Source organism: Oncorhynchus mykiss, chromosome 1 (genome assembly GCF_013265735.2).
Source record: "Oncorhynchus mykiss isolate Arlee chromosome 1, USDA_OmykA_1.1, whole genome shotgun sequence".
NCBI lineage: Eukaryota > Metazoa > Chordata > Actinopteri > Salmoniformes > Salmonidae > Oncorhynchus > Oncorhynchus mykiss.
The window spans coordinates 56,548,862-56,576,085 of NC_048565.1; the positions used below are offsets into that span (position 1 = coordinate 56,548,862).

General features: G+C 40.9%; 1 protein-coding gene across 1 annotated transcript in view; it reads left to right on the forward strand.

Moving 5' to 3' along the window:
* Nucleotides 1-2,886: 2,886 nt before the first annotated feature.
* The window catches only part of LOC110525521 (RPE-retinal G protein-coupled receptor-like), a 44,906-nt gene continuing 20,568 nt past the window's right edge, over nucleotides 2,887-27,224 (forward strand). The window contains exons 1-5 of the mRNA XM_021605703.2: nucleotides 2,887-3,294; nucleotides 9,685-9,841; nucleotides 11,849-11,970; nucleotides 24,104-24,257; nucleotides 25,970-26,087. Coding sequence (XP_021461378.1) covers nucleotides 3,216-3,294; nucleotides 9,685-9,841; nucleotides 11,849-11,970; nucleotides 24,104-24,257; nucleotides 25,970-26,087 — 630 coding nt within the window. The 5' untranslated portion in view covers nucleotides 2,887-3,215. The remainder of the gene's footprint in view (nucleotides 3,295-9,684; nucleotides 9,842-11,848; nucleotides 11,971-24,103; nucleotides 24,258-25,969; nucleotides 26,088-27,224) is intronic.

The window sequence follows — 27,224 nt, forward strand, 5'->3', positions numbered from 1 at the left end:
GCTGCTGATTTTTCGAAAATGCAATAGGCCTAGATAGTATTACTATCAATAGTAGTACTATTGATGAAATATGATTACATTGATAAAGTTTGATTGCATTTCATTAGCTCTATTAAAACTACCCTTTGGAACGACTTATGAAAAATACTATTTAGTTTTAAAGTGGAGATCCCTCAACAATCAACAATCTCACAATAGCCCATTGGTAATAGTCAGTGATAAATGCTTGGTCAAAACCCTGCATGGGACCCGGAATTGGATCGCTGTAGATAGATTTGATATGCCATTTAGCAGACACTTTTATCCATCGCGACTTACAGTCATGCGTTCATACATTGTACATGCAGGTGGTCCCAGGAATCGAACCCACTAAGTGCCATGCTTAACCAACTAACCTACAGGAGATCAACTTGCCAGTAGGAGGTGCTGTCCAGCCTATAGTTTTTCCTGCCTTCCTGCCTTTCCAGCCTAGTGGTTAGAGTGTTGGACTAGTAACCGAAAGGTTGCAAGTTCAAATCCCTGAGTGTGTCAAGGTACGAATCTGTTGTTCTGCCGCTGAACAGGCAGTTAACCCACTGTTCCTAGGCCGTCATTAAATATAAGAATTTGTTCTTAACTGACTTGCTAGTTAAATTAAGGTAAAATAAAAAACATAACGTTGAAGTTCTGACATTGTTAAACTAGGTACAAAGGAGATTGGAGTGCCATTTTAACATGATGACATAATCCTGTGGTTTAAATGTCACCCTCAAAACAAAAGTTGATGTCTTTTTGCATATCTAATATTTTGACATGTAGATTCCACGTTCCACAATACATTGACAAATAACATTAAAACAACATTGACTCAACCAGTTTGTGGGTAGGGTGTTATACGAGAGCCTGTAATATCTGTAAAATGTATTTCTGTAGAAAGTCTATCAAGAGTGACAGGCTACTCCTGCACCTATGGGCCACAACTATTGCTACTGTATGTATGAATGAGAAGCATCAAATCATGGAAAAAGACACGTACAATCACCATTTCAATCAGCATTGCCATGGTGATATATACTCTAGGCCATGGGTGTCATTGCTGTTCTACAGCTATTCTGATCTTACATTTTTTGGTGCTGGATGACAAAGAAATAAACTTAAAAGGCTGTGTGTGTACATACGCGCGCACGCGTGTGTGTCTGCCTGTCTATCAGTCTGTCTTTCTATCGTGTGTGAGTGAGTGAGTCCATCTTTTTGCTGTGTGAAGTTGTGTGTTTACCTGTCTCCCTGGCTGTAGTCTGTGTGTGTACATGTGTGTGGGCACTCATGTTCTCTCTAAATATACAGTTTTTAACCTTCATTGACTGACTAAACCCTCTCAAATCATCTTCAATTATAGGCTCATGGGGCATATTTTTGCCAGACACAATTTACAGTCCAGAGACATTTGGCATATATTTTTTTAAGAAATTGAAAATATTGAAAGGTTATTAACACGTTTCCCCAACAAACTTGCATAGGTAAAAAATATTGAAATTAGAGATATTGACAAAGTAAAATGTTGGAAATTGTACTGTGTGGGTCAGATATAATTACTGAAAAAATATTTTTATTTTGTATTTATTTTTAGTGAGAAATATGTTTTTCTTGAAGGCCAAAAAGCCAATGTACAGATGACAATTCCCCTGTCCCCTAAAGCCAGCCGTATTGAGGTCAGCCAAGGACAGACAGATGTGTGTGCTTGGCTTCATATCAGAGACAACTAAGAGCTACGTTATAAACAGGTCAGTTTATAATGACACAAATCTGTATCAGACGAGTCATGTTAGAGACTCATACAGGACAGATAACTAAAATACAAGCCTAGTTTTTATCACATTAAAAAGACAAATATTTCATAGCGAAAGATCTGCATAAACATGTGTTGAAACATGTATTTATTTTGGTCACAGAGCAAAACAGAAACTGAAAGCACACGTATCTGAATCCGTTTATTAAAATATGCAATACGCAAAACATTACAGAATCCCCAATGACCTCATTTAGTAATGATGATTTGCATCTTCATATGAATTTGCACATTTAAAAAAAAAAGTCATGTTTTCAATTACATTTCCCATGGTTTCCCAATCTGATAATCCAGATTTGTAGCCAGGCAATATGACTCTCATTCTCCCCTCTAACCCTATGGTACGAAAAGTTGCCAATTGGGATGTTGCAATTATAGCATGCTCCACTAAAGTATAGATAGTATAATTTATGCCAAGTGTTGGCTTTTGTATCTCTCACGACTTTGTCAGAAACCCTCTAGTCTTTATGATTGTTCAACAGAACATCTTTTTGTATTACGGAACTATATGTTACCAATGTTTACAGGGTTGACTTGCAATTAGATTTGTTTACTCATTATAGTTATTAATATAGATCTCACAACTTGAATTATGTAATTTTGTATTTATCCTTTATTTAACTAGGCAAGTCAGTTAAGAACAAATTCTTATTTACAATGACAGCCTACACCGGCCAAACCCGGACAATGCTGGGCCATTTTTGCACCACCCTATGGGACTCCCAATCACAGCCAGTGGATACAGTGGATACAGCCTGGATATGAACCAGGGTGTTTGTTGTGACGCTCTAACACTGAGATGCAATGCCCACGACCGCTGCACCACTCGAGAATATGTGTGTTTATTTATTATGTTTAATTATTTATTTTATTATGTTTTATTATGTTTATTATGGCTGTAAATGGTGATCTATAATATATTACTGCCATGCAAGCTCTTCATTAGCCTGCAATAAGCATTCATTAATGGATGTAGGCTATATGGCTAGGTGCTGTGCATCCTTTCAATGAGCTGGACACCTGTTGACTGTAGACCTGTAGTTTACATCAAACGTGTGCATTTGACATCACAGGCATCCTTCTCCAGACGGTGGTCGCACACAGACACAAAGGCTTGTTGTGTACAACTAATTCAGCGCTTTAGAGTAGCGGTGTGTAAATACGTGGTAGGGGGCAGCTGTTAGTGTTATGTTCAGTAAGACATTCTTATGCGGATTGGTGCAAGAGAGAGAGAGAGCTTTACATAATTACGTGCATGCTTTTTCACGTGAAATGCTCCGTTAGAAGCGAGTTCCGGTAGGTTAGAGGCACATCTTTAAGCAAGCGGACAGTAACGAGTAAGTAGGTCAGGGATATTTGCACTTTATTTGTATGAAAAATCGCATTCAAGATGGTGTCTTCCCACCCTTTACCGAATGGCTTCTCGGAAATTGATGTGTTCTCTTTAGGATCTTGTCTACTCGTTGAGGGTGAGTGTCACGTTTTCTGATGGAATTCTGTCATAAATGCGGTAACTACAGAATGCTATGTTAGATCTGATGCTCCTTGGTCAGGAGGTTATGCTCTTAAACCGTGCCGGCAGTGTTATGTGTCTTGATACAATATAGATGAAGTGCTGATGTTGGCCAGGAAATCACATGATATATCCTAGAATGTCACAACATTATTGTTTAGAAGCACTTAAAAAGAAACCGTGCCTGCTTTCATTTTTCAGGGAATTTGCGGCTTGGTTTTGCGCACTGTAGCCAAGTACCTCAACTCCGTGGATGAAGGATTTGAGCACAGACTGAAGTTGTTTTAAATTAGCCTCCTACTCCTTCCAGTCACTGCAGTGGATACTTAATCATGTAAATGATTAAACCCTTACATGCTGACCACACCAATGCGAGCTTTGCAAAAATAAATATACACACGTTATTCAATCATTGCACCCACACTGCTCGCGGGCCTACAAGCGTCTGAGTTTGCCAGGCGCAAAATAGAAGTTGCTTAAAAACTTATTTGTGATAGGTGGGACATTAGCATCCCGCCTGGCCAACATCAGGTGAAATTGCAGAGCGCGAAATTCAAATTAAATTACTATAAATATAAAACTTTCATAAAATCACAAGTGCAATACATCAAAATATAGCTTAACTTCTTCTTAATCCAGCCGATGTGTCAGATTTCAAAAAGGCTTTATGGCAAAAGCAAACCTTGTGATTATCTGAGGACAGCGTCCAGCACACAAATGCATAACAAATAATTTTCAATCAGGGAGTTGCGACACGAAAGTCAGAAATAGCCATATAATAAATGCCTTACCTTTGACGATCTTCTTCTGTTGGCACTCCAAAATGTCCCAGTTACATTACAAATGGTCCTTTTGTTCGATAAAGTCATTTTTTATATCCATAAAAACTCAGTTTAGCTGGCGCGCTTCAGTCAATAATCAATAGTCAATTTCCCTCTTTCAAAATGCAAACAAAATTAATCCCAAACGGTACCAATAAATGTATCCAAACAAGTCAATCAACGTTTAAAATCAATCATTTGGTACCTTAATACGCAAATAAACAATACAATTTAAGACGGAGAATCGTTATTGTGTTTACCCGGAGATAAACAAAAAGAATGCGCTGACTCGGCCATGCGCTTGGAAACTACAGCCAAAATGGGAGCCACTTAGAAAAATTACAACTTCTCCCTCATTTTTCCAAAAACCAGCCTGAAACTCTTTTTAAAGACGGTTGACATGTAGTGGAAGCCCTAGGAACTGCAATCGGGGCTGATTTCGCCCTATTATAAAAGTGCCAGGCATTGAAATCAGTCGTATGCTGAATTAAAATAAATAAATAATGCTTTGTCCTCGGGCCATTTCTGTTCTGTTATACTCACAGACATTATTTTAACGGTTATAGAGACTTTAGAGTGTTTTCTATCCAAATCTACCAATATATGCATATCCTATATGCGCTTGTGCACAAATTGATTTTGTTCCCACACACCAAATGCGATCATGACAAGCAGGTTGGAATAGCAAAACAAACTCTCTACCAATTATATTAATTTGGGGACAGGTCAAAAAGCATTAAACATTCATGGCAATTTAGCTAGCTAGCTTGCAGTTGCTAGCTAATTTGTCGTATTTAGCTAACTTAATTTGTCATGGGATATAAAACATTGAGTTGTTATTTTACCTGAAATGCAGGTCCTCTACTCTGACAATTAATCCACACATAAAATGGTCAACCAAATAGTTTCTAGTCATCTCTCCTTCCAGTCTTTTTATAAAGTCCAAAGAAGAACAAAACTGGAAGGGGGAGAGATGACTAGAAATGATTTGGTTGACTGTTTTATATGTGGATTAATTGTTGGAGTAGAGGACCTTGTGCATTTCAGGTAAAATAACAACTCAACGTTTATGTCCCAGGCCAAATTAGCTAGCAACAGCAAGTTAGCTAAATAGAACAAATAAGCTAGCTAGCTAAATTTCCATAAATGTTTAATGCTTTTAAACCTGTACCCAAGTTAATATAATTGGTAGAGAGTATGTTTTGATATTTCAACGTGCGTGTCGTGATCGCATTTGGTGTGGGGGGACAAAATCAATTTGCGCACGCCTGGTTTCGGTATGGTGTTACTGTGTACCTATGTTTGTCCTCTGTTGTTGCCATACTTTTTAATCAAACATTATCCAAATGTGACTTGTTTCAGGAAAGATGGCTTATGTCACTGCAACACAGCAGAGGCAATTGAAAGTAAACCTTTTTTTTTCTTTTATCAAAATGTGTTTTTCTCACATGGAACTGCCTTCATTCTCAGAACAAGAATAGGCTGACGAGTTTCAGAAGAAAGTTATTTGTTTCTGGCCATTTGGAGCCTGTAATCAAACCCACAAATGCTGATGCTCCAGATACACAACTAGTCTAAAGAAGGGCCGCTTTCTTGCTTCTCTAATCCGAACAGTTTTCAGCTGTGCTAACATAATTGCAAATAGGTTTTCTAATGACCAATTAGCCTTTTAAAATGATAAACTTGGATTAGCTAACACAACGTGCCATTGGAACACAGTAGTGATGGTTGCTGATAATGTGCCTGTGTATGCGTATGTAGATATTCCATTAAAAAGCTGCTGTTTCCAGCTACAATAGTCATTTATAACATTAACAATGTCTACACTGTATTTCTGATCAATTTCATGTTATTTAAAACTTTTTTTGCTTTTCTTTCAAAAACAAGGACATTTCTAAGTTAACCCAAACTTTTGAATGGTAGTGTACATTTTCAGATATATGTTTCTAATTTAATTTAATTTTGTCACACTCACAACCGTGAACAATATTTTGTAATTATATTCCCATTAATTTGTAAATAATGATCTTGTTGTGAGTTTATTTTCCTGTAATAGTGAATACAAATAAGCTAAAGTGAAGACGTTGTCAGCTATATGATCATTGTTTGAACTGGCTAGCCAGCTAATTTAACGTTAGCTAGTAAGCTAACAAGCTAGAAACATACAAAAACATTGTTTAGAAAAGTTGCTTTTAGTTGCCTGGTTTGCTAGATTGATATATACTAAATTCATTTCTAAAAGGATGGGTTTATTGGTGTAAAATTACACCAGCTATGCTATTTTGGACCATCAGGCTGCTGATGTCATGCAGCCTGTAGTTTTTGTGTTAATACTTTTTAATAACGAAAATGTCAAGTTTAATGTCGGACAACAATAGAATGTTCATGATGTTATTGCGACAACCATCTACAGACATTGTCGATAGACGTAGTATAAACCAGCCTTTAGTCTTAAAATCTTTGGTTGTTTAGTACACTATTGTTCTCACTCTGTTTAGCACGTGGCCTCACATGTGAATCCTTAAAGAGATGGGTGGGGCTAAGACTTAAGAGGATGTGAACGATGCTGAATGAGTGTAGACAAAGAATAGCTCTCCAGTAGGTGTACCAAAACATTCAAGGGCCATTTTCTCAAAATTGTATCAACTTTCAAAACAGAATTACTTTCCCATTGTTCCTCAACTCTAGTGTATGATATACCATTTGCTAGCACTGAGTCCCTACCAATGTTCCCACTAAGCTGCGTGTGTGCATGGTCGTGCACCTCCTCTAGGACTGCCTCGCTGAAGAAATGCCAGACCTTGCAGAGAAGCAAGAGATTGAACTTCATGAGTTTGCACTATATAGATCAATATTTTTTCCGTGATCGAATCAACGTTATATATCAGACCAAAACAAATCTAACTTTGCGAGATTGAGTGTGATTTTGTTGGGGGCAGAGCTAGAGCACAACAGAGTACAATTCTATTGGAGGTGGTAGCCCATGAGCGGTGTTTCAATCACCCACGAATGAATGTGCTTTTCAGATCAGTTCAGAGCGCAGAGCCGCCCGAGCGTGTGCACATTTTTTGAAATTCTTTGCTAGTTAGCAAGTTATTAGCCCAGTCATAGATAAGTATAGGTCAGCAATGGGGAGTTACGGCTGCCTACAAGAGCACAAATCGTGTAGGCTAAATTTCAAGCTCATTGAAAAGCCAGTCAGGTAAAAAGCTTAGTCTTAGTTAAAGGGCCAGTGTTGTATTTTGAGACAGTCTTGCATATGTAAATAAGCCAATAGGCAGAGGGGTAACCTACATCGTCTAATTCTCTGTATGGTAATAATTACTTTTATTTTGTAAAGAGGTTTCTTGCATCATATAATGCAATTTACAGTCACCTATTTGGCTCATGGTGTTACAGACCAAGTAAAACATTTTTTGTATGTAAAAATGTTTTTAAAAGTCTCATGAAATGAACACCTCATAAAGCCTATCTCCTAGAAATCAAAAGCTATTTCCAAGTGGAAATGTTATTGGAATTACTCCATTGGTTTTGTTAGTAGGTCTACATTATGCTCAAATAGCCACAATAGTCCATTGGCTACTGCCTAAAACTGTAACAGTACAGCCTCAGTGTTCACTGTAAAAAAACAAACATTAGAGGGAACATGGACTTTTATCCAATGCACAGTACCAGTCAAAAGTTGACATTCAAGGGTTGTTCTTTATTTGTACTATTTTCTACATTGTAGAATAATACAGAAGACAATCACAACTATGAAATAACACATATGAAATCATGTAGGATAAAAAAAAGGATAAAAAAAGGTGTTAAACAAATCAAAATATATTTTATTTATTTCAATGTAGCCACCCTTTGCCTTGATGACAGCTTTGCACACTCTTGGCATTCTCTCAACCAGCTTCATCTGGAATGCTTTTCCAACAGTCTTGAAGGAGTTCCGACATATGCTGAGCAGAGCACCTGTTGGCTGCTTTTCCTTCATTCTGGGGTCCAAATCATCCCAAACCATCTCAATTGGGTTGTGGTCGGGTGATTGTAGAGGCCAGTTCATCTGATGAAGCACTCCATCACTCTCCTTCTTGGTCAAATAGCCCTTACACAGCCTGGAGGTGTGTTGGGTCATTGTCCTGTTGAAAAACAAATGACAGTCCCACTAAGCCCAAACCAAATGGGATGGTGTATCACTGCAGAATGCTGTGGCAGCCATGCTGGTTAAGTGTGCCTTGAATTCTAAATTAATCACAGACGGTGTCACCAGCAAAGCGCCATCACACCTCCTCCTTCATGCTTCACGGTGGGAACCACACATGCAGAGATTATCCGTTCACCTACTCTTCGTCTCACAAAGACATCGTGGTTGGAACCAATAATCTCAAATTTGGACTCATCCGAACAAGGATAGATTTCTCCCGGTCTAATGTCCATTGCTTGTGTTTCTTGGCCCAGGCAAGTCTTTTCTTCTTATTGGTGTCCTTTAGTAGTGGTTTCTTTGCAGCAATTGGACCATGAAGGCCTGATTCATGCAGTCTCCTCTGAACAGTTGATGTTGAGGTGTGTCTGTTACTTGAACTCTGAAGCATTTATTTGTGCTGCAATTTCTGAGGCTGGTAACCCTAATGAACTTATCCTCTGCAGCAGAATGAACTATGGGTCTTCCATTCCTGTGGCGGTCCTCATGAGAGCCAGTTTCATCATAGCACTTGATGGTTTTTGCGACTGCACTTGAAGAAATGTTCCCGTATTGACTGACCTTCATGTTTTAAAATAATGGACTGTTGTTTCAAAGGCTTAGGCTTATTTGAGCTGTTCTTGCAATAATATGGACTTGGTATTTTACCAAATAGGGCCATCTTCTGTATACCACCTCTACTCTGTCACAACACAACTGATTGCCATAAATTAACTTTTAACCAGGCACACCTGTTAATTGAAATGTATTCCAGGTGACTACCTCATGAAGCTGGTTGAGAGAATGCCAAGAGTGTGCAAAGCTGTCATCAGGACAAAGGGTGGCTATTTGAATCGCAAGTAGAAAATATATTTAGATTTGTTTAACACTTTTGGTGTTATTTCATAGTTGTGATGTCTACACTATTTTTCTACAATGTAGAAAATAGTACAAATAAAGAAAAACCCCTGAATGAGTAGGTGTGTCCAAACTTTTGACTCGTACTATATGAAACACAATTTCAAAAATTGCTACAGAAGACCTAATCGAGCCGGTAGTTCACAAATACAACTGCCGACTGTTTCCTCATTGCTGTTGCTCTAAGATGGCAACTCAGCACAAATCCACATGTGCCAATTGAATCTCAACAAGGAAACAGTTGATGGTTGTATTTGATTAAGATTTTATTAAAACGTATGGATTTCAGCAAACAAAGGCACGCTACAGAGGACAAACTTAAGGGTTTAAGTATTAAAAGTCTGCTCTCAACTCCGTGGGTGAAATCATTTTGGAGTACTTTGCTATGCGCACTGCCGCTGTGTTTATAGCCTTTTCTGATATATGTTCCCTAAAGGTCTTCTGGGATTCTTCCTGAATGCTGTGACAGTCGCTGCTTTCATAAAAATAAGAGAACTGAGAACCCCCAGCAATTTCCTAGTCTTTAGCTTGGCGTTGGCTGATATGGGCATCTCCGCGAATGCAACCATTGCCGCTTTCTCCAGCTTTCTGAGGTGAGTGACGTAGAATAACCTACTAATCCTTTCCATCACCTAATTTACTTTCTACTCACACTGACTCATTGTTGCAACGTTTTCCACTGTGAAATACCATGAATTGAATGGAATATGGAATATTATATACCAGGGTTCTCCAACTGGGGAGGCAGGGTAGCCTAGTGGTTAGAGCATTGGACAAGTAACTGGAAGGTTGCAAGTTCAAATCCCTGAGCTGACAAGGTACAAATCTGTCGTTCTGCCCCTGAACAGGCAGTTAACCCACTGCTCCTAGGCCGTCATTGAAAATAAGAATTTGTTCTTAACTGACTTGCCTAGTTAAATAAAGGTAAAATAAAAACTGGCCCACAGGACAAATTTGGCTCACAAGTGGTTTTATTTTGCCCCCCCACGTTGTTTTAATTCAATCAATCAATCACATTTATTTATAAAGCTCTTCTTACACCAGCTGATGTCACAAATTGGTGTACAGAAACCCAGCCTAAAACCCCAAAACAGCAAGCAATGCAGGTGTAGAAGCACGGTGGCTAGGAAAAGCTCCATAGAAAGGCCAGAACCTAGGAAGAAACCTAGAGAGGAACCAGGCTATGAGGGGTGGCCAGTCCACTTCTGGCTGTGCCGGGTGGAGATTGTAACAGAACATGGCCAAGATATTCAAATGTTCATAGATGACCAGCAGGGTCAAATAATAATAATCACAGTGGTTGTCGAGGGTTCATCGGGTCAGCACCTCAGGAGTAAATGTCAGTTGGCTTTTCATAGCCGATCATTCAGGGTATCTCTACTGCTCCTGCTGTCTCTAGAGAGTTGAAACAGCAGGCCTGGAACAGGTAGCACGTCCGGTGAACAGGTCAGGGTTCCATAGCCGCAGGCAGAACAGTTGAAACTGGAGCAGCAGGAGGGCCAGGTGGACTGGGGACGGCAAGAAGTCATTAGGCCGGGTAGTCCTGAGGCATGGTCCTAGGGCTCAGGTCCTCTGAGAGAGAGAAAGAGAGAAAAAGAGAGAGAGAGAGAATTTCAGGGAGCATACTTACATTCACACAGGACACCAGATAAGGCAGAAGAAATACTCCAGATATAACAGACTGACCCAAGCCCCCCGACACATAAACTACTGCAGCATAAATACTGGAGGCTGAGACAGGAGGGGTCGGGAGACACTTTGGCCCGTCCGACAATACCCCTGGACAGGGCCAAACAGTCAGGATATTACCCCACCCACTTTGCCAAAGCACAGCCCCCACACCACTAGAGTTAATTGTTGGACATAGACTTAAAAACACCAGGAATTTAACTCCAAGTGATTTTTATTTAAGAAATCTGTTCCCAAGTAAGCCCACGCATAATAGAGAGACACTTGATCATTTACAAATGTAAGCAAGGTTTGAAATTGTTATGTTTTAGTCAAAATATATCTGTTTTGGCTTCTTGCGGTCAATTTGCAGTCTACAAAGTATTTTAATTATGTTCTGGCCCCCCGACTATCCGCTCAATAAAAACTTGGCCCGCGGCTGAATCTAGTTGATGATCCCTGTTCTATACTATTCCTACAATAGTCTATAGTGGAGCAACGCAAAGGAGGTTGTCGCTCTCTCTCGCGCTCTCTGTCATATTCCAGTCAATTGGTTCATCAATATCTCTGCATAGTGTTAGTGTAGTAGATCGATAAGGCCGGGGCAAAGACCAACAGGGTTTAGGGCATACAGTACATGTAACAGACCTCCCGGGGACTGTGCTGTGTGAAGGCGGAGGATTTAGAACTTTGTAATCAGGGGGAGGAACGATGACGTTGCCGTCTAGGTGATTTAGGATGAAAACAGGCACCGGATTCACTTCACATTCAAAATGGTTATTAATGGATGACCGAGGTCAATGCAAAAAATCAGAAACAAGACCCTACAGTCTAGTTCTATGCTCTACCAGTAACCAGTAACCAGCTGACAAATAGACTATGTTAAGGCCTAATGTATTGTCTTTCCTCCTCTTTACTATGTCCTTCTCCAGGTACTGGCCCTATGGCTCTGATGGCTGCCAGACTCATGGCTTCCAGGGTTTCGTGACAGCTCTCGCCAGCATCCACTTCATTGCTGCCATCGCATGGGACAGATACCACCAGTACTGCACAAGTAAGTGGAATGAGTTTCATAGGTCTCTTAAATCTCATACATATCCACATACACTCATCCCCAACAACAAATGCACACTAGATAGGACCATTTTATTTAAGGAGGCAAGTCAGTTAAGAACAAATTCTTATTTATAATAACAGCCTACCCCGGCCAAAGCCAGACGAAGCTGGGCCAATTGTGCGCCACCCTATGGGACTCCCAATCACGGCCGGATGTGATACAGCCTGGATTCGAACCAGTGCCTCTTGCACTGAGATGCCATGCCTTAGACTGCTGCGCCACTCAGGAGCACAGGGTGCAGCTGTTATTTTGGCCTCACAGCATCCCAAGAGGCCATCTGGCCTTCCGCCTAGGAGTCTATTAATCTGTTAGGTTGTCACTCATATGCATGGCTTTAATGACCTCTCACGAATACATAATCTGCAGATTACACTAACACTGACACACTTTCTATTGTGTGTCATGATTCTGTCAAACTATATATCATAGAGCAATAAGAGAGATACAGTACCACAACAACCAGAAGTAACCAGACTTCTGACAGAGAGAGCTACATTATGTGGCCAGGTCCAGATTGAAATAGGCCCTGGGGCTTTTACATTTTTTTGCCTACTTGCCTAGAATGAAATAGTCATCATTTAGGCGAATAATACAACTCAATCACTGTTTGCAAAAAATACTTCAATGTATGGCTGAGCGCATATAGTATAGAGTAGGCATAGGCTATATCAGATACTACACTTTATATCAATCAAATTGATTTATAAAGCCATTTTTTACATCAGCAGATGTCACAAAGTGCTATACAGAAACCCAGCCTAAAACCCCAAACAGCAAGTAATGCAGATGTAGAAGCATGGTGACTAGGAAAAACTCCCTAGTAAGAAGCCTAGAGAGGAACCAGGTTCTGATGGGTGGCCAGTTCTCTTCAGGCTGTACCAAGTGGAGAATATGAGTACATGGCCATTTACGGCCAGATTGTTCTTCAAGATGTTCAAACGTTCATAGCAGGGTCTTACAAGCTAAAATTAAAGCAGGAAGCACCAGTCACTAGATCAATAAAGTGGTCTGATGAAGCAGATGCTAAGCTACAGGACTGTTTTGCTAGCAGAGACTGGAATATGTTCCGGAATACCTCCGATGGCATTGAGGAGAACACCATATCAGTCATTGGCTTCATCAATAATTTCATCGATAACATCGTCCCCACAGTAATTGTACGTACATACCCCAACCAAAAGCCGTGGATTACAGACAGCATCTGCACTGAGCTTAAAGCCTGGGCTGCTGCTTTCATGGAGTGGGACTCTAACCCGGAAGCATATAAGAAATCCCGCTATGGCCTCTGACGAACTATCACCAGGCAATGCATCAATACAGGACTAAGATCGAATCGACCTACACTGGCTCTGATGCTCATCGGATGTGTCAGGGCTTGCAAACCAGACTACAAGGGAAAGCACAGCCGAGAGCTGCCCAGTGACACGAGTCTACCAGACGAGCTAAACTACTTCTATGTTCGCTTCGAGGCAAAAACACTGAAACATGCATAAGAGCACCAGCTGTTCCGGACGACTGTGTGATCACGCTGTCCGCAGCCAATGTGAGCCAACCTTTAAACAGGTCAGCATTCACAAGGCTGTAGGGCCAGACGACTTACCGGGACATGTACTGCGAGCATGCGCTGACCAACTGGGAAGTGTTTTCACTGACATTTTCAACCTCTCCCTCTCCGAGTCTGTAATACCAACATGTTTTAAGCACACCAACATAGTACCTGTCTCTAAGAATACTAAGGTAACCTTGCTAAATAAATACCGATCCGTAGCACTCACGTCTGTAGCCATGAAGTGCCTTGAAAGGCTGGTCATGGCTCACATCAACACCATCATCTCAGAAACCCTAGACCCACTCCAATTTACATACCACCCTGCAATCTCCATTGCACTCCACACTGCCCTTTCCCACCTGGACAAAATGAACACTTATGTGAGAATGCTTCTCATTGACTACAGCTCAGCGTTCAACACCATAGTGCATAACCAATTAGCTAAGGACCCTGGGATTTAACACCTCCCTCTGCAACTGGATCCTGGACTGCCTGACGGGCCAACCCCAGGTGGTGAGGGTAGGTAACAACACATCTGCCACACTGACCCTCAACACAGGGCCCCTCAGGGGTGCGTGCTCAGTCCTCCTGTACTCCCTGTTCACTCATGACTGCACGACCAGTTACGACTCCAACACCATCATTAAGTTTGCAGATGATACAACAGTGGTAGGCCTGTTCACCGACAACGTCGAGACAGCCTATAGGGAGGACGTCAGAGACCTGGTCGTGTGGTGCCAGAACAACAACCTCTCCCTCAACGTGATCAAGACAAAGTAGATGATTGTGGATTACAGGAAAAAGAGGCCCGAGCACACCCCCATTCTCATCGACGGGGCTGCAGTGGAGCAGATTGAGAGCTTTAAGTTCCTTGGTGTCCACATCACCAACAAACTAACATGGTCCAAGAACACCAAGACAGTCATGAAGAGGGCACGACAAAACCTATTTGCCATCAGGAGACTGAAAATATTTGGCATGGGTCCTCAGATCCTCGAAAGGTTCTACAGCTGCACCATCGAGAGCATCCTGGGTGTTTTACATCACTGACTGTTATGGCAACTGCTCGGCATCCAAGGCACTACAGAGGGTAGCGTGAACCGCCCAGTACATCACTGGGGCCAAGCTTCCTGCCATTCAGGACCTCTATAACAGGCGGTGTCAAAAAAAGGCCCTAAAAATTGTCAAAGACTCCAGCCACCCTTGTCATAAACTGTTCTCTCTGCAATCTCACGTCCAAGAGGATTTCTAAACAGCTTCTACCCCCAAGCCATAAGACTCCTGAACTTCTAGTCAAATAGTCAAAAGTTTACATTAGCCTAATACATTTAAACTGAGTTTTTCCTGACATTTAATCCTAGTATAAATTCCCTGTCTTAGGTCAGTTAGGATCAGCACTTTATTTTAAGAATGTGTAATGTCAGAATAATAGTAGAGAGAATGATTTATTTGAGCTTTTATTTATTTTATCACATTCCCAGTAGGTCAGAAGTTTACATACACTCAATTAGCATTTGGTAGCATTGCCTTCAAATTGTTTAACTTGGGTCAAACGTTTTGTGTAGCCTTCCACAAACTTCCCACAATAAATTGGGTGAATTTTGGCCCATTCCTCCTGACAGAGCTGGTGTAACTGAGTCAGGTTTGTAGGCCTCCTTGCTTGCACACGCTTTTTCAGTTCTGCCCACATATTTTCTATAGGATTAAGGTCAGGGCTTTGTGATGGCCACTCCAATACCTTGACTTTGTTGTCCTTAAGCCATTTTGCCGCAACTTTGGAAGTATGCTTGGGGTCATTGTCCATTTGGAAGACCCATTTGTGACCAAGCTTTAACTTCTTGACTGATGTCTTGAGATGTTGCTTCAATATATCCACATAATATTCCTTCATAATGCCATCTATTTTGTGAAGTGCACCAGTCCCTACTGCAGCAAAGCACCCCCAGAACATGATGCTGCGTGTTTCACGGTTGGGATGGTGTTCTTTGGCTTGCAAGCCTCCCCCTTTTTCCTCCAAACATAACGATGGTCATTATGGCCAAACAGTTCTATTTTTGTTTCATCAGACCAGAGGACATTTCTCCAAAAAGTACAATCTTTGTCCCCATGTGCATTTGCAATCCGTAATCTGGCTTTTTTTATGGCGGTTTTGGAGCAATGGCTTCGTCCTTGCTGAGCGGCCTTTCAGGTTATGTTGATATAGGAGTTGTTTTACTGTGGTTATAGATACTTTTGTACCTGTTTCCTCCAGCATCTTCACAAGGTCCTTTGCTGTTGTTCTGGGATTGATTTGCACTTTTTGCACCAAAAATACGTTAATCTCGAAGGAGACAGAACGCGTCTCCTTCCTGAGCGGTATGACTTGCGTACTATTGTTTGTACAGATGAACGTGGTACCTTCAGGCGTTTGGAAATTGCTCGCAAGGATGAACCAGACTTGTGGAGGTCTACACATTTTTTTGGCTGATCTTGGCTGATTTCTTTTGATTTTCTCACGATGTCAAGCAAAGAAGCACTGAGTTTGAAGTTGGGCCTTAAAATACATCCACAGGTACACCTCAAATTGACTCAAATGATTAGCCTATCAGAAGATTCCAAAGCAATTACATACTTTTCTGGAATTTTCCAAGTTGTTTAAAGGCACAGTCAACTTAGTGTATGTAAACGTCTGACCCACTGGAATTGTGATAGAGTGAATTATAAGTGAAATAATATGCCTGTAAACAATTGTGGAAACATTACTTGTGTTTTGCACACAGTAGATCTCCTAACCAGCTTTCCAAAACTGTTGTTTGTTAATAACTTCTTAAGGTATAGCGGGCAGCATTTTCACTTTTGGATAAATAGCTTGGCAATTTAAACTTCCTGCTACTCATGCCAAGAATATAAGATATGCCTTTTATTAGTAGATTTGGATAGAAAACACTCGGAAGTTTCTAAAACTGTTTGAATCATGTCTGTGAGTATAACATAACTTATGTAGCAGGCAACCGTTCAGGACTAACCGTTAAGATTTTTTTTTTTTTTAGGTCTCTGTCTGTTCACTGAGGTCTCATTGGCAAACGATATTTCTTAGGAACTTGTTTTCAGTTCCTACCGCTTCCACTGGATGTCACCAGTCTTTGGAATTTGGTTGAGGTTATTCATTTGAGGTTATTCATTTGTGCAATGAAGAAGTAGGGCCAACTAGGAACTGCGTAACACTGTTGAGAGTTGCGCAAGACTTGTTGTCTTCCTGTATTGAACACAGATAGACCCGTCTACAATTTGATAGATTATTAACGTTTAAAAATACCTAAAGTTGCATTACAAAAGTAGTTTGAAATATTTTGGCAAAGTTTATAGGCAACTTTTGATATATTTTGCAGTGATGTTGCACATTTTGGAAGCTGTTTTTTTCTGGATCAAATGCGCTTCATAAATGGACATTTTGGATATATATGGACAGAATTAATCGAACAAAAGGACCAATTGTGATGTTTATGGGACATATTGGAGTGCCAACAAAAGAAGCTCGTCAAAGGTAATGCATGTTTTATATTTTATTTCAGCGTTTTGTGTAGCGCCTGCAGGGTGCTAGCTCCTTTGTTCACTGCTGGGGTGTAGACGGTGCAGGCTATCAGATAATAGCTTCTTATGCTTTCGCCAAAAAGTATTTTTTTTAAATCTGACATGTTGGCTGGATTCACAACAAGTGTAGCTTTAATTGAGTATCTTACATGTGTGATTTAATGAACGTTTGAATTTTAAAGCATTTTATTTGAATCTGTCGCTCTGCATTTCCCCTGGCAATTGGCCGGTTGAGACATTTGCGTCCCGCCTATCCTTAAGAGGTTTTAAGAGGTTTTTTTAAAGTAATGATGGACTGTCATTTCTCTTTGCTTATTTGAGATTGCCATAATATGGACTTGGCTTTTACACAACTGATTGACTCAAATGCTTAAGAAGGAAAGTGTCACATCTACTCCTGCCAAAACCCCTACTGGTCATCCGGTGTCTGCTTGACCTGCAGCCATTTCCCCAGTACACTCTCTCTCTCTCCCTCCCTTTCTGTTTGTGTGTGATTGTGGGCTTGAGTCAGAGCAGATCCCTATCAGCTGCAACTCGTTCCATTATCAAGACCTCTACAAATATTCAGTTCGGCCACTTCCACTCTGCCAGATCGTATTCTCTGCTCAGTCAGTTTATGCTTCTAGCCATTATTATTATTCAAGATCCAGTTACCTTGCTGTACCTGTTTCCCTGCTTGACGCTGTTTATCCTCTCACTGCAGTTTTGCTGCTCTGACTTTGGCTCCTGTCTCCTGTTCCACATCTCACCACCCTGCTACCCAGTTCTGGACTCACCACCGGACCTGTCCCAACCCAGCACACTCCAACTTCAGCCTCCACATCTGGTTTCCTACAACTCATCCAAGCTTCCCCGGATCTGCAATCCATATCTCCCTGTGTTACAATAAATACCTTTGTTCATTCATTTCTGTTTCCTCGTCTGAGTCTGCGCTTGGGTTCCCCTGTCCTGCTCCGCTTAACAGTACGATGTGGCCAAGATATGAAGCCAGCAGACTTGGATACTCTCCACCAAATGCTCATTGGTCAAGGCGCCCTGCTCAGTCAACATGACCAAGCTCTTATAAACCCTTCTGGAGACTATCAATACGTTTTCATAGAACCTGTCTGTCCTACAGAGTCAAACCTTCACTCAACGCTCACAACCTGTCCCAAGTCCCTCCTCTCCGCCCGGGAGTTGTTTGTTCAACTCCAGAACGCTACGATGGTAATCTCAGGACCTGCAGAGCCTTTTTGGTACAATGTTCACTAGTATTTGAGCCACAGCCCTACGCTTCTGCTAATGAACAGGCCATGATTTTTTTGATTGGTTGCCTCTGTGGAGCAGCGCTTTCCTGGGCCACTGCTGTGTGGGAGAGACAGTCACCCATTTGCTTCTCCTATAGAAGATTCACAGAGGAGATGAGGAAAGTTTTCAACCACCCGGTTTGCGGATAGGACGCTGCTAAACGACTCCTGTCCCTGTCAGGATTTGGCCAGGATTGTTCAGGTTTTGGTCACTAGATGCCCCATTGTGCTTTTTTGACCCTTTTGTTTTTCCCTTGTTCTAGTTATTAGTTGCACCTGTGCCTCATTTCCCTTGAATGTATTTAAACCCTTAGTGTTCCTCAGTTCTTTGCTCTGTGTTTGTATGGTAGCACCCAGCCCCAGCCATGCTGTGAACTTTTGTTTCTCTAGTTGGATTTTCTTGAGGTACTCTGGTTTTGTTCTTGTTTATTTTTTATTATACTTTTGAGGTTTGTTTTTTCCCTGCTGTTCTTACCACTGTGCATTTTCCTTGTGTCTTGGAGGATATACGTTTTTTCTCTTGGAATTACTTTTGACGTTGTGGATTTATATTTTTGCCTGAAGATCTTTTCCTTTTTTCTTTATTAAATCACTGTCTCTAGTACTGCTGTGTCTGCCTCATCTTCTGGGTTCTGCCGACTATTAGTGGCTCAGTTTACTAAGTGACTTTTTCTCACACCGGAGACCCGAGTTTGTAACCGGGTCCTGACAGAAACACAGAGCCAACAAAATGAACCCAGAGGCAGCCAGTTATATTAAACATTCATGAAAATACAAGTGTCTCACATGTATCGAAAGCCTAGAATCTTGCAAATCCAACTGCGTTGTCAGATTTTAAAAAGTATTTACTGCGAAAGAATGCAATGCGATTATCTGAGCATAGAGCCCCATAATTTTTTTAAACCAGCACTGAAACAATCACAAACTGCATTAAAATAAATTGTTTACCTTTGACGATCTTCGTCTGTTTGCAATTCCAATGCTCATTGTTACACAATGAATTATCTTTTGTTTGATAAAATCCGTTCTTATAGCCTAACACGAAACATTTTGTGAACCGCTTGTGTAGTGAGTTCTGTCTCATTCCATTTTCGACGACACATTCCAGGTAAATCACTCACACAAAACGTGACTTTTCCAGTCATGTTTGGTTTCACTGCAATCAACTGGTTTGTTTGTAACACAATCAAACCTGATGGGCCATTTCGTCCATCGCCCATCGTATTGACTGAAAGAAACCGATTTGAAGACAACAAGTAATGACATCATTGTGCACCAATGATTTGCCCGCTGTTTCGTTGATTGACTGTCTTTTAACCCAATGACCACTGATCGTCTTGAAATCTAGCTGGGTAGATAGCCAATGAGCTGAGCTAAACGACAATACGCCATTTTTATGTGTTGCAAGACCAACCATTGTAGTAAGCTCCAGCGTAAAGAGAGTCATGCGCTATTGAATTTTCATACCGGAAGAAGCTACGCATATTACGCACTGCATTGTTTGGTGAATGCACAGATTCAGCTGTTTATATATCAATCATTATGGCGACTAAGTCAGGGAAAGCTAAATCTAAGTCTAGATATACAGATGTACAGTGCCTTGCGAAAGTATTCGCCCCCCTTGAACTTTGCGACCTTTTGCCACATTTCAGGCTTCAGACATAAAGATATAAAACTGTATTTTTTTGTGAAGAATCAACAACAAGTGGGACACAATCATGAAGTGGAACGACATTTATTGGATATTTCAAACTTTTTTAACAAATCAAAAACTGATAAATTGGGCGTGCAAAATTATTCAGCCCCTTTACTTTCAGTGCAGCAAACTCTCTCCAGAAGTTCAGTGAGGATCTCTGAATGATCCAATGTTGACCTAAATGACTAATGATGAGAAATACAATCCACCTGTGTGTAATCAAGTCTCCGTATAAATGCACCTGCACTGTGATAGTCTCAGAGGTCCGTTAAAAGCGCAGAGAGCATCATGAAGAACAAGGAACACACCAGGCAGGTCCGAGATACTGTTGTGAAGAAGTTTAAAGCCGGATTTGGATACAAAAAGATTTCCCAAGCTTTAAACATCCCAAGGAGCACTGTGCAAGCGATACTATTGAAATGGAAGGAGTATCAGACCACTGCAAATCTACCAAGACCTGGCCGTCCCTCTAAACTTTCAGCTCATACAAGGAGAAGACAGATCAGAGATGCAGCCAAGAGGCCCATGATCACTCTGGATGAACTGCAGAGATCTACAGCTGAGGTGGGAGACTCTGTCCATAGGACAACAATCAGTCGTATATTGCACAAATCTGGCCTTTATGGAAGAGTGGCAAGAAGAAAGCCATTTCTTAAAGATATCCATAAAAAGTGTTGTTTAAAGTTTGCCACAAGCCACCTGGGAGACACACCAAACATGTGGAAGAAGGTGCTCTGGTCAGATGAAACCAAAATTGAACTTTTTGGCAACAATGCAAAACGTTATGTTTGGCGTAAAAGCAACACAGCTCATCACCCTGAACACACCATCCCCACTGTCAAACATGGTGGTGGCAGCATCATGGTTTGGGCCTGCTTTTCTTCAGCAGGGACAGGGAAGATGGTTAAAATTGATGGGAAGATGGATGGAGCCAAATACAGGACCATTCTGGAAGAAAACCTGATGGAGTCTGCAAAAGACCTGAGACTGGGACGGAGATTTGTCTTCCAACAAGACAATGATCCAAAACATAAAGCTAAATCTACAATGGAATGGTTCAAAAATAAACATATCCAGGTGTTAGAATGGCCAAGTCAAAGTCCAGACCTGAATCCAATCGAGAATCTGTGGAAAGAACTGAAAACTGCTGTTCACAAATGCTCTCCATCCAACCTCACTGAGCTCGAGCTGTTTTGCAAGGAGGAATGGGAAAAAATGTCAGTCTCTCGATGTGCAAAACTGATAGAGACATACCCCAAGCATCTTACAGCTGTAATCGCAGCAAAAGGTGGCGCTACAAAGTATTAACTTAAGGGGGCTGAATAATTTTGCACGCCCAATTTTTCAGTTTTTGATTTGTTAAAAAAGTTTGAAATATCCAATAAATGTCGTTCCACTTCATGATTGTGTCCCACTTGTTGTTGATTCTTCACAAAAAAATACAGTTTTATATCTTTATGTTTGAAGCCTGAAATGTGGCAAAAGGTCTCAAAGTTCAAGGAGGCCGAATACTTTCGCAAGGCACTGTACAAACAACTTTAGAATAAATTTATTGGGAAGGTGAGACAGAGATTGTTGTAGGACGCTTCATTTAGCGATTGTGGAGTAATATTTTTTGAATGGGAGAGGACATCTTTATGGACTGGTAAGTTCTTATCATGCTAATGTCCTTGTTTGAAATTAATAATATAAAATATTATTTGTGATTTTTGTATTTATTTTAGAAGAAATATATAAACATTTAATGTCATGAAATGTGAGATGTGTGTGTCTGCCGCCCCACCCCAACCCACATGAAATAGCCTATTTGAGGCTGTTGAGGAGAGGGTAGGACCACATCAATGGCCAAAGTGAAATGGAGACAGTAGATACAGCTGGTCTGTTGTAATATAATAAAGACAGTAATATAATAAGACAGTAGATCTAGCTGGTCTGTCATAATATAATAGAGACAGTAGATCTAGCTGAAATGTCATAACATAAAAGAGACCGTAGATCTAGCAGGTACTAATAATATAATAATATATTCAACCTTCAACTCTCTATATATATCTGTTTATTATACCTGTTGATACAGGGCTCATATGTGAAACTATTCTAACTGAACATTTTCTTTCACAGTGACACTGACTACGAATGGGAGTCTTATCCGGTGTCCTGTGTGAATGTAAGTATGCTCTCTCTAATTCTCTCTTTCTCTCTCTCGGAGGACCTGAGCCCTAGGACCATGCGTCAGGACTACCTGGAATGATGACTCCTTGCTGTCCCCAGTCCACCTGACCTTGCCGCTGTTCCAGTTTCAACTGTTCTGCCTGCGTCTATGGAACCCTAAACTGTTCATTTTTACTCTTGAGGTGCTGTCCTGTTGCACCCTCTACAACCGATGTGATCTCCACCCGGCACAGCCAGAAGAGGACTGGCCACCCCTCATAGCCTGGTTCCTCTCTAGGTTTCTTCCTAGGTTTTTGCCTCTCTAGGGAGTTTTTCTAGGGGTGTGTTAGAATACCATTTTGGCATTTTGTATATAGTTATTTGTTTCAAAATGTATACCTTCACCAATTTGGCCACTTGGGTACATTTGGGCTACTTGTGTGGGACACCTGGGTGACTTCATGATAAATGTCATGTAGCACACTCATTTTGGAAGTTATCATTCTGAAACTTTGCACAAGTACTGTTGCCGTCTTATATTTTTCACTGAAATTGTCCCCATCATCCTATCTGAATGTTTGTTTTATCTTGTTCATTTTAAAGATGTTGATACAAAAAGAAAAAGCAAACGTATGTTTTTTTTCATTGTTTTATCTAAACAATATCTATTGTGTTTTATTCTCCTACATTACAATCACATTTACACAAACTTCAGAGTGTTTTCTTTCAAATGGTACCAAGAATATGCATATCCTTGGTTCTGTGCCTGAGCTACAGGCTGTTAGATTTGGGTATGTCTTCAGGTGGAAATTGCACAAAGTAGGGGGGGAGCTGCAAGAGGTTTTAAGGTCCTGGAGTGGCCTAGCCAGTCTCCAGACCTTAATCCCATAGAAAATCTGTGGAGGGAGCTGAAGGTTCGACATTCCAAACGTTAGCCTTGAAACCTTAATGACTTGGAGAAGATCTGCAAAGAGGAGTGGGACAAAATCCCTCATGAGATGTGTGCAAACCTGGTGGCCAACTACAAGAAACGTCTGACCTCTGTGATTGCCAACAAGGGTTTTGCCACCAAGTACTAAGTCATGTTTTGCAGAGGGTTCAAATACTTATTTCCCTCATTAAAATGAAAATAAATCTTTAACATTTTTGACATGCGCTTTTCTGGATTTTTTTGTTGTTATTCTGTCTCTCACTGTTCAAATAAACCTACCATTAAAATTATAGACTGATAATTTCTTTGTCAGTGGGCAAACGTACAAAATCAGCCGGGGATCAAATACTTTTTTCCCTCACTGTAGGTGTTCCTTTTGTCCAGGAGGGAAAGGGCAGTGTGGAGTGCAATAGAGATTGCATCATCTGTGGATCTGTTTGGCGGGAGGCAAATTGGAGTGGGTCCTAGGGTTTCTGGGATAATGGTGTTGATATGAGCCATTTACCAACCTTTCAAAGCACTTCATGGCTACGGACGTGAGTACCACGGGTCTGTAGTCATTTAGGCAGGTTGCCTTTGTGTTCTTGGGGACAGGGACTATGATGGTCTGCTTGAAGCATGTTGGTATTACAGATTACATACATGTAAAATGTGACATGACATTTGTTTATTTTATGAATGTGTTGTATATCTGTCTGGTCCTGGAAAGCAATGGGGGTGAGGGGATATTTCATATTTACATTGGAATGGTGGAGAGTAACGGTGTGAGTTTATTTCTCAGGGCACAGTACACACCTTTACTCTCTCTCCATTCCAATGGAAAATATACATTATTGAAATAGAATCTATTCTAATCATTGTATTTCTATGGTTGTGCTTCTCATCAGGGACAAAGCTACAGTGGAGCAGTGCCATCACTCTGACTATCTTCATCTGGCTGTTCACCACCTTCTGGTCCGCTATGCCCCTCATCGGCTGGGGAGAGTATGACTACGAACCCCTCAGAACCTGCTGTACTCTGGACTACAGCAAAGGAGACAGGTAACGAACATACCCACATACCTGCACACGCACATGAACTACAGCAAGGGAGACAGATAACACACACACATCTTCACAAATGGCAAAACGACAGATTGATGGGCAGACAGACATATGCGCGTATACACACACACACACAAATGCACAAAAACATGGCCTACAACAAGGGAGACAGGTCATACTCACATACAAATCAGAAATACATTACTGTTCATTAAATTTGGGGTCACTTAGAAATGTCCTTGTTTTTGAAAGAAAAACACATTTTCTGTCCATTAAAATAACATCAAATTGATCAGAAATACAGTGTAGACATTGTTAATGTTGTAAATGACTATTGTAGCTGGAAACGGCTGATTTTGTTATGGAATATCTACATAGGCACACGCTCCAGCAGGTATATCTCACTGGTCACCCCCAAAGCCAATTCTTCCTTCCAGTTCTCTGCTGCCAATGACTGGAACGAACTGCAAAAATCTTTGAAGCTGGAGACTCTTACCTCCCTCACTAGCTTTAAGCACCAGCTGTCAGAGCATCTCACAGATCACTGCATAGATCATCTGTAAATAGCCCATCCAATCTACCTCATCCCATACTGTGTTCATTTATTTATTTTGCTCCTTTGCACCCCAATTTCTCAACTTGCACATTCATCTTCTGCACATCCTACCATTCCAGTGTTTAATTGCTGTATTGTAATTACTTTGCCACCATGGCCTATTCATTGCCTTTACCTCTCTTATCCTACCTCATTTGCAGATGCTGTATATAGATTTTTCTACTGTATTATTGATTGTATGTTTGTTTATTCCATGTGTAACACTGTGTTGTTGTATGTGTCGAACTGCTTTGCTTTATCTTGGCCAAGTCGCAGTTGCAAGTGAGAACTTGTTCTCAACTAGCCTACCTGGTTAAATAAAGGTTAAATAAAAAATAAAATAAATAAATAGGCGTACAGAGGCCCATTATCAGCAACCATCACTCCTGTGTTCCAATGGAATGTTGTGTTAGCTAATCCAAGTTTATCATTTTAAAAGGCTAATTGATCATTCAAAAGCCCTTTAGCAATTATGTTAGCACAGATGAAAACTGTTGTTCTGCTTAAAGAAGCAATACAACTGTCCTTCTTTAGGCTAGTTGAGTATCTGGAGCATCAGCATTTGTGGGTTTGATTACAGGCTCAAAATGGCCAGAATCAAATACCTTTCTTCTGAAACTCGTCAGACTATTCTTGTTCTGGGAAATGAAGGCTATTACATGCGAGAACTTGCCAAGAAACTGAAGATCTCGTACAACGCTGTGTACTACTCCCTTCACAGAACAGTGCAAACTGTCTTAAACCAGAATAGAAAGAGGAGTGGGAGGCCCCGGTGCACAACTGAGAAAGAGGACAAATACATTAGAGTGTTTTGTTTGAGAAACAGACACCTCACAAGTCCCCAACTGGCAGCTTCATTAAATAGTACCCACAAAACACCAGTCTCAACGTCAACAGTGAAGAGGCAACCACGGGATGCTGGCCTTCTAGGCAGAGTTCCTCTGTCCAGTGTCTGTGTTCTTTTGCCATCTTAATTTTTAAATGTTTTATTGGCCAGTCTGAGATATGGCTTTTTCTTTGCAACTCTGCCAAGTATTGTCTCTTTCTGTAGTGTATTTGGCTCCCCAAATGCACTTATTTCATAACATCCTCTGTTCTTTCTTCTCCTAAACAGGAACTATGTGTCCTACCTCATCCCCATGGCCATTTTCAACATGGCCGTCCAGACCTTTGTTGTCATTACCTCCTACAAGTCCATCGGCCAGAAATTCAAGAAGACTGGAAACCCCAGGGTAAGAAGTGTTAACTCGAAATAACACAACGACAAGGTTCCAGTTTAGCAACGTTTGCTAAACCGTATTAGCACACGACATGGTTGCCATTTGCACTCAGGCCAGGTTCATCAACAACGAGACTGCTGCTCAGGCCCACTAATAACAGAGTGATAGCCTGTAATAACAGAAAAATAGGGATACTTAAAACTTAACATCCTCCCACTTTTCTTTAAAGGCAAATAAAACATCAACAACATAATTAAATGTCCAAGTATTATTCAAGTCCCCCATTACAAATGGGTTGTGTGACAAAGTTTTTATTTGTATTCCTCATTCTGCCACTTTCCATTACTGAGAGCCTGTAGGAGCACAAGACCGGATGCTCCCTTGTTAGTCTGACAGTCAGCAAACTGTTCCTTTGTGGTCGACCACCAAATCTTATGGATTCTCTGTGCTTGAATAAGTTCTTTGATGCTGCTAATCTCAAGATTAAGTATTTTCTGTGACAGACTTGGTTGACTTCACAGCATCAACTAAGGAGTAGTTGTCAGTGACACAGACTACAGGTAGAATGTGCCGTTTTGTCTCACCATTTCCATCCACAAGAGAAAGTGTTTCTCCACAAGTGTGCTTCGGACAACCCTTCTGATCCTTTTTGACTGCCAACAGATAGGTGAGAATCTTCCTCCTTCACCCATTAATACGATTAGATGTCCACCTTGAGTGCCTCCACTTGAAAGGTTCCCTAAGGAAGCATCACTGAAGACAATTCGTTTCAGAGTCATCTTTTCCAACATGCTGAAACTTTAGTCACTTGTTGTGATTTCAGTTTGCGAACAACTTTGTTTGCCTCATGAATGGCTTGTACAGTTGCGTGTTTTGTGTTGGATGCCGAGTTGCAGCCATCAAACATTACATCAGGTCTGCTCTGTCTAGCAACCCATAGAATTTAACCTATATTTGACCTCAATTGATCAGCTTCAATTCCACGGAGAGGGGAATTCCTTTGTACGGCTCTTGAAGAATCCGTGTGGATAGGTTGAAGATTCTTGAATTCGCTCTCCTGTTGCATCAGTATTGTTCCATCAAATGTAATAAACTCTATGCCAACGTAAAAAAAAAATGATCATGCTCCTCACGGCCGACCTGGAAAAC